Source organism: Lepidochelys kempii, chromosome 4 (genome assembly GCF_965140285.1).
Source record: "Lepidochelys kempii isolate rLepKem1 chromosome 4, rLepKem1.hap1, whole genome shotgun sequence".
Lineage (NCBI taxonomy): Eukaryota > Metazoa > Chordata > Testudines > Cheloniidae > Lepidochelys > Lepidochelys kempii.
In genome coordinates this window covers 51826768-51843918 of record NC_136383.1, presented here as the reverse complement: position 1 = coordinate 51843918, position 17151 = coordinate 51826768, and the positions used below count along the sequence as shown (strand labels likewise).

The following is a 17151-nucleotide window of genomic DNA, read 5'->3' as shown; positions in this document are numbered from 1 at the left end:
GAAACTGCCCAGAGTATACATCCACAAGATAGCTTACCACAAAAGATCAAGTCATCTTTCTCAAAGCTTACCATAGAATTGATAATCACTTACCACTTACAGTTCATGCTATGATCAGTCAAAGATCAAACCTAAACAAGAGTGCAATTTGTAACAGCAAGCTCATAGAACAAGAGTTTAAAACTGGTTTCATGTTCATAAGAAATGTAAAGCTTTACAGTCTGAGATTTCACTGAGTCTTCTCCCTGACTCTTTTCCAGCTTCTTATCGCCAATTGATAAATAATGAAGGATAGAGACTTATTTAAATAATACTGATGGACCTCTGCTTTTATTGTATCAGAAGAAATGAAGGTACCAGCCCATATTCATTTATAAAATCAGAGTAAAAATGCCGGCAGAGGTGTTCCCCTGTTTCATATTATGGGTGCTACATGTTTTATACTAGTCAGGTATGCCTCCTCTGAGCCACATGAGAGACACTGTACATTACCTAATACACTTTCACAAATCTATTGGAATTGGGAGTACAAGGGTTTAGTCAATTTTCAGCTCCTCCTGTTCTTTAAAAAGATTTCCTGACCTGTGCTAAAGTCATTACACCAAATGAAACCTCTGAAAGTATTCGCTCAGTCCAAAGCTATATGTATTGGACAAGTATGGAATATGGAATTATAGAATAATAACCTGTACAGAGTACACACAAATGTCAAGTTTCACCTAGTTTAGAGTCAAAATCACACAGACTCATCAAATTGTGCATAGTTTCTACTCAAAACCATAAACCCCTCCCTTTCCCAAGGATTCTTATCCCACAAATAACTCCAAAATACCCTCTTACTTTTCTATCTTTGGGGAGCAATGGCTTGTGGCCCTCTCTGCTCTCTTCAGCAGCAACCTAGCCCACTCCCCTATGCTTGGGAGAGTGACTGTGGCCAGAAAAGTAACTCTCTCTACACACAATCGAAGATTTTTAAGAGACTCGGCTGCCTGTCCACACTGTCATTCAGCAGCACGGGGATCCAAAAGACTCCATTGGGTCTTGCTATAACGACTGCTTATCTTGCATGGCCTGAAATACCTTAAACGGCAATATTCCAGAGCCTGTTGCAGGATCGAGGACGGCTATGGTAAACTAGACAGGGAAAGGGTAGTTCTAAACTGGGCTAAGTTTGATAACATTCAATGCACTTGACAGGTTCTGTTCGAAAAAGCTCTAACAAGGTTTCTACTTTTTTACATGCTTCTATGTTTCAATATGTTACCTTCTGCAGAGAATGAATACAGGTTACAGAAATTAACTGACAAACTAAAATCTATTATTTAGAACCTTTTTCAGAGTAACAGCCGTGTTAGTCTGTATTCGCAAAAAGAAAAGGAGTACTTGTGGCACCTTAGAGACTAACCAATTTATTTGAGCATGAGCTTTCGTGAGCTACAGCTCACTTCATCGGATGCCTACTGTGGAAAGTACAGAAGATCTTTTTATACACACAATCCATGAAAAAATGGGTGTTTACCACTACAAAAGGTTTTCTCTCCCCCCACCCCACACTCCTGCTAGTAATACCTTATCTAAAGTGATCACTCTCCTTACAATGTGTATGATAATCAAGGTGGGCCATTTCCAGCACAAATCCAGGGTTTAACAAGAATGTCTGGGGGGGGGGGAACAAGGGGAAATAGGTTACCTTGCATAATGACTTAGCCACTCCCAGTCTCTATTCAAGCCTAAGTTAATTGTATCCAATTTGCAAATGAATTCCAACTCAACAGTCTCTCGCTGGAGTCTGGTTTTGAAGTTTTTCTGTTGTAATATCGCAACTTTCATGTCTGTAATCGCGTGACCAGAGAGATTGAAGTGTTCTCCGACTGGTTTATGAATGTTATAATTCTTGACATCTGATTTGTGTCCATTTATTCTTTTATGTAGAGACTGTCCAGTTTGACCAATGTACATGGCAGAGGGGCATTGCTGGCACATGATGGCATATATCACATTGGTGGATGTGCAGGTGAACGAGCCTCTGATAGTGTGGCTGATGTTATTAGGCCCTGTGATGGTGTCCCCTGAATAGATATGTGGGCACAGTTGGCAACGGGCTTTGTTGCAAGGACAGGTTCCTGGGTTAGTGGTTCTGTTGTGTGGTATGTGGTTGCTGGTGAGTATTTGCTTCAGGTTGGGGGGCTGTCTGTAGGCAAGGACTGGCCTGTCTCCCAAGATTTGTGAGAGTGTTGGGTCATCTTTCAGGATAGGTTGTAGATCCTTAATAATGCGTTGGAGGGATTTTAGTTGGGGGCTGAAGGTGACGGCTAGTGGCGTTCTGTTATTTTCTTTGTTAGGCCTGTCCTGTAGTAGGTGACTTCTGGGAACTCTTCTGGCTCTATCAATCTGTTTCTTCACTTCCGCAGGTGGGTATTGTAGTTGTAAGAATGCTTGATAGAGATCTTGTAGGTGTTTTGCTCCAACCCCTCAGACAGAGACAATGTAGTTGTATCGCAGAGCTTGGCTGTAGACAATGGATCATGTGGTGTGGTCAGGGTGAAAGCTGGAGGCATGTAGGTAGGAATGGCTGTCAGTAGGTTTCCGGTATAGGGTGGTGGTTATCTGACCATCGTTTATTAGCACTGTAGTGTCCAGGAAGTGGATCTCTTGTGTGGACTGGACCAGGCTGAGGTTGATGGTGGGATGGAAATTGTTGAAATCATGGTGGAATTCCTCAAGGGCTTCTTTTCCATGGGTCCAGATGATGAAGATGTCATCAATATAGCGCAAGTAGAGTAGGGGCGTTAGGGGACGAGAGCTGAGGAAGCGTTGTTCTAAGTCAGCCATAAAAATGTTGAGAGAAAACCTTTTGTAGTGGTAAACACCCATTTTTTCATGGTTTGTGTGTATAAAAAGATCTTCTGTACTTTCCACAGTATGCATCCGATGAAGTGAGCTGTAGCGCACAAAAGCTTATGCTCAAATAAATTGGTTAGTCTCTAAGGTGCCACAAGTACTCCTTTTCTATTTAGAACCTGTTTTCTTTATTCTCTGTTTTGCTATTTATCTCCCATTAAATAGTCATAAATGCATGTGTTTTTAACAGTCTACTTCCTCTATATTGCAAATAATATTCACAGCGATATTTTTAGAACTAGGAGAATAAAATTAAGACAACCCAGTACACGAAAACAAATTAACCACATGGTTCAGTGGACACTGAGGCAGGAAAAGCAATCATAAAACAAAGTACAATAGTTTAATGCGTCTGTTTAATTCATCTTAAATAAAACCCTACCCTAGGTCTCCGGAATCTATACAGATAACCAGATATTTTCAAAAAGTATGTTCTAAGTCAGGGGTCGGCAACCTATGGCACGTGTGCCAAACACAGCACGCGAGCCAATTTTTAATGGCACGCTGCTATCTGCCGGACCTGGGCAGACAGCAGTGTGCCACTAAAAATCCTGCCCAGCCCACTCTTTTCCACCCCCCACCACCACTCTCTCCTTGCAGGGCAGGCAAGTTTAATATAAGAAAAGGTAAGACCGTTCAGCTTGTTTTAACTTGTGGCTGATGTCCAGTGCAGATAAAAGACAAAACAGCCAGATCTCAGAGGTAAATGAGGCCTGAAATTTCACTGGTGGACCTTGTACCTATAGGATTCATAGATTCCAAGGCTGGAAGGGACCACTGTGATCATCTAATCCAGGGGTTGGCAACCTATTGCACGCATGCCAAACATGGCACGCAAGCCAATTTTTAATGGCACGCTGCTGTCTGCCGGACCCAGCAGCATGCCACTAAAAATCCCGCCCGGCCCGGCCTGCTCTTTTCCACTCCTGGCCCACTTCTCTCTCTTTGCAAGGCAGGCAAGCTTCCCCCTCCCCCGGCCTCTTCCCCCAGAGTGCTGGGTTCCTGTCCCTCCTTCTCTCCCTCCCTGGGGCCGATCAGCTGATGGCTCTTGCTACAGAGAGGGAGAGGTAAAAGCTGGGGAGAGGTAAAATCGGAGCCACAGCGCGCTCTCTGCTCCGGGGACCTTGGGGAAGGGGGTGAAATCAGGGCATATCCCCTCAGGCCCCCTGTCGTGAGCCGCTCAGGGCAAGGGGCTGGGAGCACCCCCACGACCCCAGCCTACACCCCCAGCCCTGACCCCTGAACCCCCCCAACCCCAGCCCTGACTCCTGCACCCTCCTCACACACCTGCAGCCCCCTGCCCTGACTCCTGCACCCCACACACATCCCCAGCCCCCCCACACCCCATGCCCTGATTCTTGCACCCCCCACATCCCCACTCCCACTCTGAGCACCAAACGGGAGCTCCTGCACACACACCCCATATTCCCACCTGCACTCCTCGCACCAAATGGGAGCTGCCCAGGTAAGCGCTCCACTCCCAAATCTCCTGCCCCAACTATGAGCCCCCTCCCTCATTCTAGCTCCTGGCCAGACCCTGCACCCCAACCCCCAGCCCGCTCCTTCACCCCCAGCCCTGTTCTCAGCACACTCCCACCCTCATCTCAGTGCAGAGAGAGGAAGAGAATGGCTAGAACAGGGAGAAGTTAGGTACCTACTCTATGTGGACAAGGCCGGGGCTTCAGACCGGCAGCAGGCTGAGTGAGGCCGGCAACCAGGACCCTGGCTGGCAGGAGCCGGCGGACGGAACCCAGACTGGCAGCGGGCTGAGCCGCTCAGCCCGCTGCCAGTCTGGAGTCCTGGCCACTGGCCCCGCTCAGCCCACTGCTGGTCTGTGGTTCTGGCTGCCTGCCCTTTGCCAGCTTGGGTCCTGGCCACAGGCCCCGCTGCCAGCCTATGTGAATTGAATCCCAGGCTGGCAACGGGCTGAGCGGGCTGGCGGCATAAGATCAGCATTTTAATTTAATTTTAATGAAGCTTCTTAAACATTTTGAAAACCTTGTTTACACACGACAATAGTTTAGTCATATAATGTATAGACTTATAGAGAGAGGCCTTCTAAAAAACATTACAATGTATTATTGGCACGCGAAACCTTAAATTAAAGTGAATAAATGAAGACTCAGCCCACCACTTCTAAAAGGTTGCAGACCCCTGCTCTAAGTTCATAGCAGTATACTGCATGTCAAATCTGTAGTGGCACAGTCAGTTATAGATTAATAGGTATGCAGATTTGAAAAGACAAAACAAACTAATGTGCTGCAGCAGAAGGTATATTTTTCTAATTCTCCTACCTGCATTTCTATGTCATCCTTGGGTCTGCAAGAGTTAAGCAGAAGTCAAAAAAGACAGACACAAGGCTTAGTGTCAATAGGATCGCAGATGTTAATCAATCTCTCAGGCTTAAGCAGTTTTTCCAAAGCTATGCTTGTTCGCTATAACCTCCAGGTTTGTATTTCAAAGGTCATGTCATAGTCAAATGATCTTTTCCTTAATCACAGACTCTCGGCTGTGACAGGGAGGAGTCATTTCTGTGCTATTGTTAAAGTTTTACAAATACACCACCACATTGTATAGATTAGCTTTTCTTAAGGTGGACTGATTTCTGGGCATCCATTTCACTTGATTACTTTGTTTATGTCCCTGGTTAACTACAGCTAAGTCAAATGTAGCCAATAAACTTAACTGAAATGAAATATTTGAGGTTTTTTAAACTCATTTTTAAAATACAGATATAGAGTGGATTTTTTTCTTTTAAAAATCAACTGTACTTGGTGTTCTGGGAGCATATCCAATGATCTTTTGTTTTGCTGCTGAAGTATGTGCATTCTGGGATTTTTCTCACTGCATATTGTGGGATGCCTAGCAGAAGGCAGGTGGAAGCCAGTGGAATTCTGGGACTTGGGATCAAATTCCAAAACTCCTATGATTCCACTCTTTCTGTCCCATGATTCCGCTCTTTCAGGACAGGTCATTTTCAAATTGCTGTCAGCCAGCTGTACCCAATAATTACTCCTTGGGAAATTCTGCGCCACTGCGCATGTGCATAATTCATGAGCCGTGCATATTTTTTAAATTTTTCACAGAAAAAAGCTTCTGCTGAAAAGTTGCTGCAGAACCAGAGGGCACTGTAGTGATAGAACACAGCAGCTGCCCTCAGCCAGCTAGGGAAGAGAAAAGAGCCAAAGAGCATTCTTTGCATTGCCTGTCAGGCCAGGTCAGGAGAGAGGGACTATAGGGAGACAGACAGCGTAGGGCTGCTGGGGGATCAGACAGGGGCTCATAAGGGCTAGTGGGGGAGTACAGATTGGGGCAGGGCTGAATGGGAGGTGCAGGGCCACGGCGGGGGGGAGGGAGGCACAGAGCAGGGCCACAGAGGGACAGGGGAGTGGCTGTGTGGGGGCACAGAGACACATGGGGATAGGGAGGGGTGCAGGGCCACATAGAGACAGAGGGTGGTTGAGTGGGGGCACAGAGACACATGGGCACAGGGGGAGTGGGTGCAGGGCCACATGGGGCTGGGGAGAGTGGGTGTCTGAGTGGAGGGACACATGTCCCTGAATAGGAGAGGCTGACTGAATAGGAGAGCCTGACTGAATAGGAGAGGCTAGGGGTCAGCCAGGGTCTGCATGGAGGAAGCTTTCTAACAGTCCTTCCCCCCACCCCCACCAAAAAACCTGTTCCATACTTTTCCCATCCATACCCAACAACCCTCCAAGTTCATACCCAGGCTCCTTCCCAGCAATTATTTCCCTCTCCCTCAGCTTCTCCGTTACCCCAACTCCCCCAAGCCTCCACACTGCTTCTGGGAAGTGTGTGAAATATGGTTCTTTATTGTAGTTTAAATGAATTATTACTCAGAGCTCTGTATTAATATTCCTAGTAAGGAAGCTATTTGTCAAAAAAAAAAAATTCTGAATCTTTTTTTGTTGTCTGTATTGCTACAGTCATACTTGCTGACAGGTATTTTGAAATAAATGATGCAAATAATTGAAATTGGTATGATTATATTGTGTTATTTTGACAAATAAAATATGCAGAATTTTGCAGAATTGGAAAATATTGTGCACAGAATTTTTTATTTTTTGTTGCAGAATTTTTTATTTTTTGGCACAGAATTCCCACAGGAATAAATAATGCTTTGCGCCACATTGCTGGCAATTGTGAAGACACGGAGGCTGTTTGTGCTTTATGTGAGCTCTCAGAGCCAAGTGACTCTGGTTTTGGACTTTGTCTGCTGCACCACCGAGTGGATGAAGTTGCTGCAGCAGCGGCTTCTTCAGCAGCAGACAGAGGAAGATGAGGATGACACCAGGCAACTATTACTACATGAACTCTTCCTGAAGCAGCTTCACATAGTGTAGCGCCATTGCTGGGCTCAGAAGCCAGGATCAACTGGTGGGAAAGAATCACCCTGCAGACCTGGGATGACCAAATTTCACGATGGCGAAGGCAATCTTTTTTGAGATCTGTGCTGTGCAAGCCTCAGAGTTGCAGTGACAAAGTACCAACAGACAGTGGCCTGTACCCATTGAGAAGCAGGTCACCATTGCCCTCTGGACGCTGGCCAACCCCGAATATTACTAGGCTGTAGCCAATCGGGCATAGAGAGACTGACATTTGGGGCCATTGTCTTGCATGTATGTTGCACTGGGTTGTAAAGCTGGGTAATGCTCAGGAGGTTATTGGTGGCTTTGTGTTCATGGGGTTCCCAAACTGTATTGGAGCAATTAATGAGATCCAGGTGCCTATTGTTTGCCCCCACACTAGGGCTTGGAGCTTATAAACAAGAAGGGGTATTCCTCCCTGGTGCTCCAAGGCCTGGTTGGCCACCATGGCAGGTTCACAAACAAATTCAGGGAAGTCCACAATGCTAGGATCTTTCTGAACTCATATGTATTTACCTTAATTAATAAAGGAGACTTTGTCCCCAGGACCACTATGGACATTAATGGTGTGGAGATTGTGCCAGTGATCCTACGAGACCCAGTTTATCCTCTGCTTCCCTGATTAATGAAGCTGTTCACAGGGCATTTGGACAGAGGGAAGGAACAGTTTAAAGATCGACTGAGTAGTTGCACAATGGCAGTGAAATGTGCATTTGGTCACCTGAAAGGCAGGCAGGGCTGTTTATGGATGAGGTTGGAAGAAGAGCTCACCTAGGATTATAGCTGTATGTTCTATGTTGCACAACATTTGTGAGAGTCACAGAGAAAGCTTTAATGAAGTGTGGGAGGCTGAGATGCATAGACTTGCTCAGTTTGAGCAGTCAGCAAGGTGTCTACTAGAAAATGGAACCAGCCAGGCCAATACTGTCAGGAATGCCTGTTGCTCTTATTTTGAGTCTGAGGCCTGAAAATGCAAAGCAGAACATCCAGCTGCTATCCCGGGTGGTGGAGGTGGGGGATAGGTTGTGAGCACTGCAGTCTCTTTGCAAAAACCTGTGACATGTAAAGTTCACAGGTTTTCTGTGTACCACACATTGCAGATTTTTTTATGAATTAATTGTAATGGTTATTATTAAGCAACAATTTCTTATATAACAGCTAGTAATAAACCTTTAATAAAAACAAAAATGAAACACAGCTTTAAAGTGAAACAGTGCAGTGGAGGGCAGCACACAACAAAGGGGGGCTCCAAGTCACAGGTGATTATACATCTTGCCATCTGTCTCTTCTTGCTCATCTGTCTTTTGGTGTTGAGTGTCAGGGCTCAAAATTATCAGGGGCATTAGATGACTCAAAAGAGCCGGGCTCCCAAATGCAATTATTCTTGTTGCCCTGAGCGGGGCCTTGGCCTCTGGGAGCATGGCTGTGGGAGCACAGTGGGAAACATATACTGGTGTTCCCAGTAACCTGTATTGTCCAGGAGCTGCAAAACATGGCTAGGTCCTGGTTGAGAGCACTAGATTGTCAGTGTGCCCACAAATATGTGCTTCAGCAGAGCATTCTGATTCTGTACTGCCTCCAGGAGTGGCCTCTGCATCATCTCCCTGTCTTTCTCTAGTGTCTTTTGCCAGACAATGCTGTCTCTGGCCAATTCAATGTTTTCTCTGGGTAGCATCCTGTCTTTTTTCATCTCCAACTTCAAAAACAACCTCCAGCTCTCTGTAGTTTTCCATTGTTTCTGAGGAGTCTGCAATGAGGTCTGAGAACATTTCATCCTGAGTTCTCTATTTCTTCCCCCCTCAAATTAGTCCACCACACAGCTGTTTGACAAAGGCTCTGTCCTTGACTGTCTGGCCACTACAGGTGCCATGACTGGAGGAGTAGGGGAAAAAACCAAGCAGTTATTGCTTCTATTCCAAAGAGGCTCTGATAGCATTTTTAACATGTATTTCTGATTTCCCCTCCCTGAGATTCTTCCCAGTCTTGGGGGAGACCTCAGAGATGGTAAATTATGTGTGCATGTGGAGGTCTAGATTAGGACTGCCAACCCTCCAGGATTGTTCTGGAGTCTCCAGAAATTAAAGATTAATCATCATGTGATGAAATCTCCAGGAATTCATCTAACCAAAGTTGGCAACCCTAGTCTAGACTGGGATTTTGGGGCGTGCAGTGTATACTGTTTAGTTGTGTTTTGGAGGCAGTGGAGGATTGGGAATTATGTTCCCAGCTTGGATTTTCAGTTTAGGCTGTGCTGGAGACCTTAGCATGGGGTGGGAGGTCTCTGCGGGCAAGCTGGATACTAAACCTCTATCCATTCCCTTTAGACTGCCCTGACTCTCCAGGATGTTAAGGCACATGACCAGGTGGCAGAGAATGGCTTTTCTCAAAAAGGCAAAGGGCAGTGAGGTATGCTATGAAGTTACTGACCAGGATGGTGCCACCAGAAGTGCTGAAGAATCGAAAGGGAATTGTGAGCTGTGTTGGGGGTGGTGACCGAGCAGCTATACTACAGAATGTCTGGACCCTAAGCAATTTCTCACTCTGAGATTCTGCTTTATCTCCCCTGCAGATGTGCTGAGAAAAATCAATTTGGTTCTGCACCAAATCTGAAGCTTTAACTGAAGCTTTAACTGCTTTAACTGTTAAGCTTTAACTGCTCCCAGTCTTTTTCTGTATAAGCCTGTGAAAAGTGAATAAGAGCTGTATTGCTATACTATCCCTCCGGTAAACTATTTTTCTTGTACAAATCTTTGTTACAGGGCCTAGATACCTATGACATTATGGGGTACAACCCAGACCAGTGAGGGGCTGTGTCACCCCTGCCCTGCACATTTGGGTGCCTCACAATGTTCTGCTGCTGTAACTCCCATGTGGGTCCCTCACAAACAGCATGCTGTTACTGCCTTGAGTGTTTGTGTATAGCTGTAGCCTGTCAGCCATACATCAGTCACTCTCTGGCTTCCACCGGCCTTGGTTTCCACTTGCAGGATGACCCCAACACACTCCCAGTCCTGGTTTTTTTCCCAAAATGTGTGCTCTGCACTGTCCAGTCCTCTCCTAGACAGTCCAGATATATTAGGTCTGTTGCCCCTGTAGAGGGATCAATATACAACAGTTTGTCACCCTACATGGAGTTACCCACACAGTTCACAACAGGGGATTAGTTTTGATTAAATAATAAAACAAGTTTATTTAACTACAAGGAGATAGGTTTTAAGGGAGTACAAGTATAAGGCATTAAAGTCAGAAATGGTTACAGGAGAAATAAAGATAAAATACATCTTAGTATTAAAACTTAAACTAGACTTGCTTCAATTTGAAGTCCCTTACCATATGTTCCCAGAAACATTGCTGACCAAATTCTCAGGCCAGGATCTGCTCCCAACATCCAAAGTCTGTATTGTATGTGTGCAATTGATTATTCCTTCCTCAGTGTAGGACTCACATTTGTCCTCAGTGAATTTCATCCCATTTCTCCAGTTTGTCAAGATAATTTTGAATTCTAAACTGAGGCTTTTAGAATGTAACCTGGATGTATATATGATTTATGGTGACAAAAATTATAACCTAATACTGGAAGAGAAGTGTTCTCTAAATAAGGTGGAATGGTTGGATAGCCTTACTCAGATTGCATCCCTGGTGAGAGTAATTTAGTCCTATACAAAAAAAAAACTACATTAAAATAGAATTAAGACTCAGAGTATGTATTAGTAATTTAAGAGTAAAAACATTAGAGAGATTGCAGTTAACCTAAAACCAAGAGATACACAATTTAACTCTGCCCTATATTGATACCGTGCAATAGCCATATGATTATGATTGCGGCATTTTGTGTCTGGGGTCCCAGATTAGGTTGAACTGACTTTTAAAAAGAAAAGGAGTACTTGTGGCACCTTAGAGACTAACCAATTTATTTGAGCATGAGCTTTCGTGAGCTACAGCTCACTTCATCGGATGCATACCGTGGAAACTGCAGAAGACATTATATACACACAGAGACCATGAAACAATACCTCCTCCCACCCCACTGTCCTGCTGGTAATAGCTTATCTAAAGTGATCATCAAGTTGGGCCATTTCCAGCACAAATCCAGGTTTTCTCACCCTCCACCCCCCCACACACAAACTCACTCTCCTGCTGGTAATACCCCATCCAAAGTGACCACTCTCTTCACAATGTGTGTGATAATCAAGGTGGGCCATTTGAAAACCCTGATGCAGATGATAAATTTCTTTAAGAACCCAGTGTTTAATTAAGTTTAACTCTAACTAACTATCAGATTTATATAACAACATTCCAGAATTGTCACTCCGTATGTCACTCTGTTGAGTCAGGGTGAAGCAATGGAAACAGCTACAAGCATGTTCAGAGCTATTTTTATTTAAAATATCACCATGTTTATTTATCACCAAGATTTGCGGTCTGCTACTGTCCAATTTTTAAGTAGTCAGACATTTTTTTTTTTTTTACACTGTATGAAGTACACCTGTACAACAGCATGGGCTTTCACCTTATTTACTTATAAAATCTTGAAAATTCATTCATTCTTTAGCTCAAAGAGAAAGTACTGTAAGTTTGGAGAGGTTGGAGAAGTTTGGAGAGGTTACAGAATATTTTCCATATGTAACAAAGATGTGAATCGCAACTTTAAGTGTGAAATGGAACTCAGCCTGAAGTGTAGTGTCACAACCAGGGCCGCCATAATTAAATGTAGCATATTTTCAAAACATTGTTTAAAAAAAAGTTGATAAATTATAAATTTATAAATTATATTCTGAGAGTGGAATTAAAATGTGAAAGTAATAAGTAATAAGTAAGTTTCGGGGGGCAGGGAGCGTGTTTCTGTTGTGTGTTAGTAAAACTGAATCCTCATCTCTGCAGCACATAAACCCTATCACACTACAAATAATATAAGACTAATGTAGAATATGACAGTATTATTTGTTAGCCTGTTTTTAAAGGTTTTGGGTGATTTTAATGGGACTTGCACTCCTAAGTCACTTAATTGCTTTTGAAAATTCCATCCTTCATCATAAAAGGGACAATTTACTTCAAAAATTTTTGTCTGATTTGTGGGATTAGCTAGGGATTAATGCCAATAGCAGCTATGTTAGAACTGTATATCTATTTTTAAATGGACTTAACATTTTTAATAAGAAAGAAAAGAGAATCAATAACCCACAACCAGACAGGCTGATTATTTGTCAGCAGCCTGACACAGCCCTTTATCTCATTCTCCATTTAATGCTAGGTCTAATACGTAGCAACTATGTTCTTAATTACATAGATAAGCACCTTCTAAGCAGTGAGAGGGTCCAGACTGTTTAAAGAAACCACACCAAACAAGCACACAGAGGGAAAACATCTGAAATAGTGAGAACCACTGTGGGGATATGCAATTATAGAATGAATGTGTGCAAAATTGTATGTCCAGATTTCTCAGACGGGTGCAAATCTCTAAAGGGCACAAGATATCATTTCATTTAAACAAATTCCAGGCTGCAGCAAAGGTGGGTATATATTTTGTGAATAATCAATAATTTCTAGCAAGTGATTAAGTGTATTCTATGTAAATAGTAGAAGAATAATAGATTGCTCAAATGGCACACAGAACAGAATTATATAAAGGATTAACATGTCCTCATTGTTACAAGATTTCTGCAAATCCAATGCTGCAATTCACTTTTTAAATGAACTGTTTGAAACAAGGAACTTTCCTATAATTAATTCTCTCTCTCTTACATCATTTTAAGAATGGAAACTGTATGGAACTGTATGGCTTCAGACCATTGCTGAGAGATTTTGCACACAAAGTAATCATGATGTCTGTTATTAAGGTAGCCTAACCATTTCCATGATCCCCCTGTTTTCAATTGTTTATAACTTTGACAAATGTTAATCTTTCGGGATGAAGTCTTCCATGGTTGCAGACTGCCTCAAGTTGATTTTTTTGGGGAGAAGAGGGAGGATTAATCAAAAACAGTGTAGCCATTTTCAAGAAAGAGGTAAATGAAAAATAGAAAGTTTTGGCTACATTACAAAATAAAATTCCCACCATCTTTTGAACAGCTCTAGCATCTCAGTGGTTTGAAATAGGAACTTGAAGTTTGAGAAAGGAATAGTTCTGAGGTCAGCCATTCACTGTCCCCATGAAAATCCATCCAGATTTTACCAAGTTATAAACCATGTAAAATCACCACTTTTGCACATGCACAATAGAAATTGTGTCACTTCTGAAAGTTCAAACTCATACTGCGTCGTTCTGAAATAACTATACAGCACTATAATGTCCATACAGGACACAAGCAAAATGGCAGCAGTAACTTCAGCTGCTGTTTTCCCTCCATCAAATCCCTTTGGCCTAGATGTAACTATCTTGAGGTTTATTAAATAACAAACCAGCAAATGAGAAAGAAATAAAACTGATACTAGACGTTGCTAAATAAAGACGTTGCTAAATAAAGAACATTAATAACAATTTAATAAACTACGAACCTTCAGCATTCTTTGAATCATTCTAGTAAGAATGGGTAATAGGGAGTGAAAAAACACAAGAGAACCAATTCTGTCATCTAAAAAATTAGGGTTAATTTAAAGTTTTAAATATCATAACAGTTTTGAGCATCATAAAAGTATAGGGTTGGAATTGTTGAATTATTTTACACCCTTTGGAATATAAAATATTCTTAAACCTTGGTAACAAATGTGACTTACCTGAGTCCCTAGCCAGTGCCATGCTCCAACAGAGTTCCATGGTGGCCATGCCATCACCAGCATGGTGCCTACTGGGACATCACTCAAATCAGAAGCAGATTAGCTACATCAGAAAAGTTCTTTTGAGGACCTAGAGGTGAAAAAAACCCAGTAGGTTTAATGCTGGGCTGAAAGGCATTCAGAACATTACAACTATTGGGGGCATTCAGTTGCTGAAATTTTGTAATTTATCTTTGCAAGTCATCTTTAAATCTTCTAAATGTTAGAAAAACAAGACATGGACTTTTAAAAGATTGCATTTATCTGTTCAATGCCGGAGACCCATCTTGCTTCTGTCATCTTTGAATGCTGAAGTATGTTTTGGGGTTATTTTGGAAAGGGGTGTTTTGGCAGAATCACTTTTTGTGATTGATAATGACAAGTCACAAGAGAGACTGAACCTAAGTTAGAAAAGGAGCAGTACTAGTACCATTAATGTCAATACAGTTCCATGCTTGATGCAATGGCAGAAGGGTTGCCCTAACAATACTGAAACTAAGTAATAACAATACTGAAATTAAGTAATTATCATAACATGTCAGGTAGGCCAGTTCTTAAGAAGCTACCCATTGTTTTTTCCACCAGCTTTATTTAAGCAGTGCTTCTGTAGTGGGGGCAACACGACAGCTGCCCAGCCAGTATCTCCTACTATCCTGTTAACAGCCCATTCCCTTTTATATTATATTTGTCTCAGCTAAAACAATGAAAGTAAACTAGTAAATTTTGTTTCTGTTTTAGAGTCAGCTTTTGTTTTTTGCACTCTTGGGTTCTGGTGCACTTACACAAGTGTTTGGGAGAATGTTTATTTGTTTAAAAAAAATCTGTTGCCATTTTAATTTAAACAACATTTATGGAATATTTCTATTGGTCTTAAATTCTGTAAAAACCCATTTTACAAAAAGGAAAATATGGAAAACATTTCACCTGAGACCAGAACTGTAACCATGGTGGGGCAAGCAAGGCAGCCACCCAGTGCGCAAAGCCACAGGGGTGGAAAAACAGGGCCAGAGGCGATGGGGGGGGGGGCAGAAGGGGGCACATGGACTGAGGTGAGTCAGGGGATGGAAGTGGCGCTCCCTCCCAAAGTCCCACCACGCAGGGCCACTCGCCCCCTAAGGGAGCATGCCAAACAGTTTGAAAACCTCTATGGGGCGGTCACATTTCCCCCATACCCTACTATTAATAGTTATGTGTCATCTCCGAATGGGGCACAAAAATTATGAAAAAACTGGCAGGGGACACAAATAGGCTTGCTTGCCCCAGTGCTAAAATGCTTAGTTACAGCTCTGCCTGAGAGAGTCCCTTTAACTTGTACCAGCTGTTTTTTACGGGTAGGCTTAATCATAAAGTCAAAACTGTTGCGAACAGGGTGTGATGGGAAAGGCCCCCATCCCACTGACACCCAGCCTAACAAGCATCCCTGCACTGAGGCAGTGTCAATTAGGCACACCTGCAGAGCATGCTGCACCTGGAGAAGGGGAGCTTAATAAATTGAAACTGGCCAAAGAGGAGTAGGTGAAGTTTGCCCAATCTACCACAAGGGGCAGAACAACCCAGTCCAGTAATTCACCACTTTCTTTCTATGGCCTGAGGCCCAGATAGCATAGTTTTCCCATGTACTTTTTGAGAAGAACTTTTTCTGTTGGCTGGATGTGTTACAACCAAAAGCAAATAACAATCCAATGTCTTAATAAATCTTTCTTAACCATAATATTTATGAAAACAAAGTACCCAATATTCTGAGACCTAAAGCTTTCTGTAAAATAAATATTTATATAATTAATACTTGTATTTTATTTTCAATATTAATACCTACAACAAATCTAGCAAACAAATTACTATATAATACCATTACATCACACACCGAAATACTGATTAAAACACTTTACCAGTTGTAACAATGCTGTCTTTGGTGGGACACTTCTGAGAGTATCAATTCAGGATAAATTGCTTAGAGCAGGGCAGTCACAACCCAAAGCTAGGTATCACCTAGTGGGGGTTCTCCACTGAGACACACCAAACCAGACGGACAGAGAGGACTTTGGTTTTACCCCACTGGCTAACCATAAGTTACACAAAAAATTCCCTTAGACACTCCAGTTTCCCAGTATCACCACCAGTGCCACTCGTTATGGGGACGAATGGTTATGAAAACCAATACCCCACTAAAAGAAAAAAAAGGTTCTCCCGATCACAAAAGACCACGCCCCAGACCCAGGTCAATATACCAGTCAGATCTGACCCACAAATCACGCTGTTGTCAATCCTTCAGAGTCTAAAATCTAAAGGTTTATTCATAAAAAGAAAGAAATATAGATGAGAGTTAAAATTGGCTAACTGGAATCAATTACATGCAGTAATGGCAAAGTTCTTGGTTCAGACTTGTAGCAAGGCTCTGGAGTACATCCACAGCTGGGATGGAACATTCAGTCCTTTGTTCAGAGCTTCAGTTTGTAGCAAGGTTCCTCCCAACGTTAGAAGCAGGACTGAAGACAGGATGGACGGGTTTTCATGGCCTTTTATATTCTCTGCCTGTGGAAGGACATCCCTTGTTCTTACTGTGGAAAATCACAGCAGCAAGATGGAGTCTGAAGTCAAATGGGCAAATCACACGTCCACACATGATTCAGTTTGCAGGCCGACGCCATTGTTTTCATGTTAGTTTGAATGTTCCCAGGAAAGCTCAGATGTGGATTGGCGTGTCCCAAAGTTCATTGTCAGTTAAGTGTTTCTTGATTGGGCACTTACTGAGAATAGTCCTTTCTCACTAAGCTGACCAAATACGTCACTGAGCCTACTTAGAATCAAAACACATAGAGATACAAGTCCATAGCCAATATTCATAACTTCAACTACAAAAATGATACACATATACAGATAGCATAATCAGAACCAGCAAATCAGAACCTTTCCATAGACACCTTACATGACAACCTTTGTACAATATTTGCTGCAAATATATAACAATGATCTATAGGGTCACAGTTTAAGTCAATAATGTCACACCAATGCTACTGTTTGGTTAGAATGGGAATATGATTGTGTCCCCAATGGGGCTTTTGCCATTGAATTCAATGGGAGCAGGCCCAAAGAAAGTGATGCTTAGAGT

General features: G+C 42.7%; 1 protein-coding gene across 1 annotated transcript in view; it reads right to left on the bottom strand.

Annotated features, from left to right (window-relative positions):
• Positions 1-17151, bottom strand: part of IL15 (interleukin 15) — a 93761-nt gene that overhangs the window by 41376 nt on the left and 35234 nt on the right. Inside the window, exon 2 of the mRNA XM_073341211.2 lies at positions 14004-14133. Within this exon, the coding sequence (XP_073197312.1) occupies positions 14004-14066 (63 nt within the window). The 5' untranslated portion in view covers positions 14067-14133. The remainder of the gene's footprint in view (positions 1-14003; positions 14134-17151) is intronic.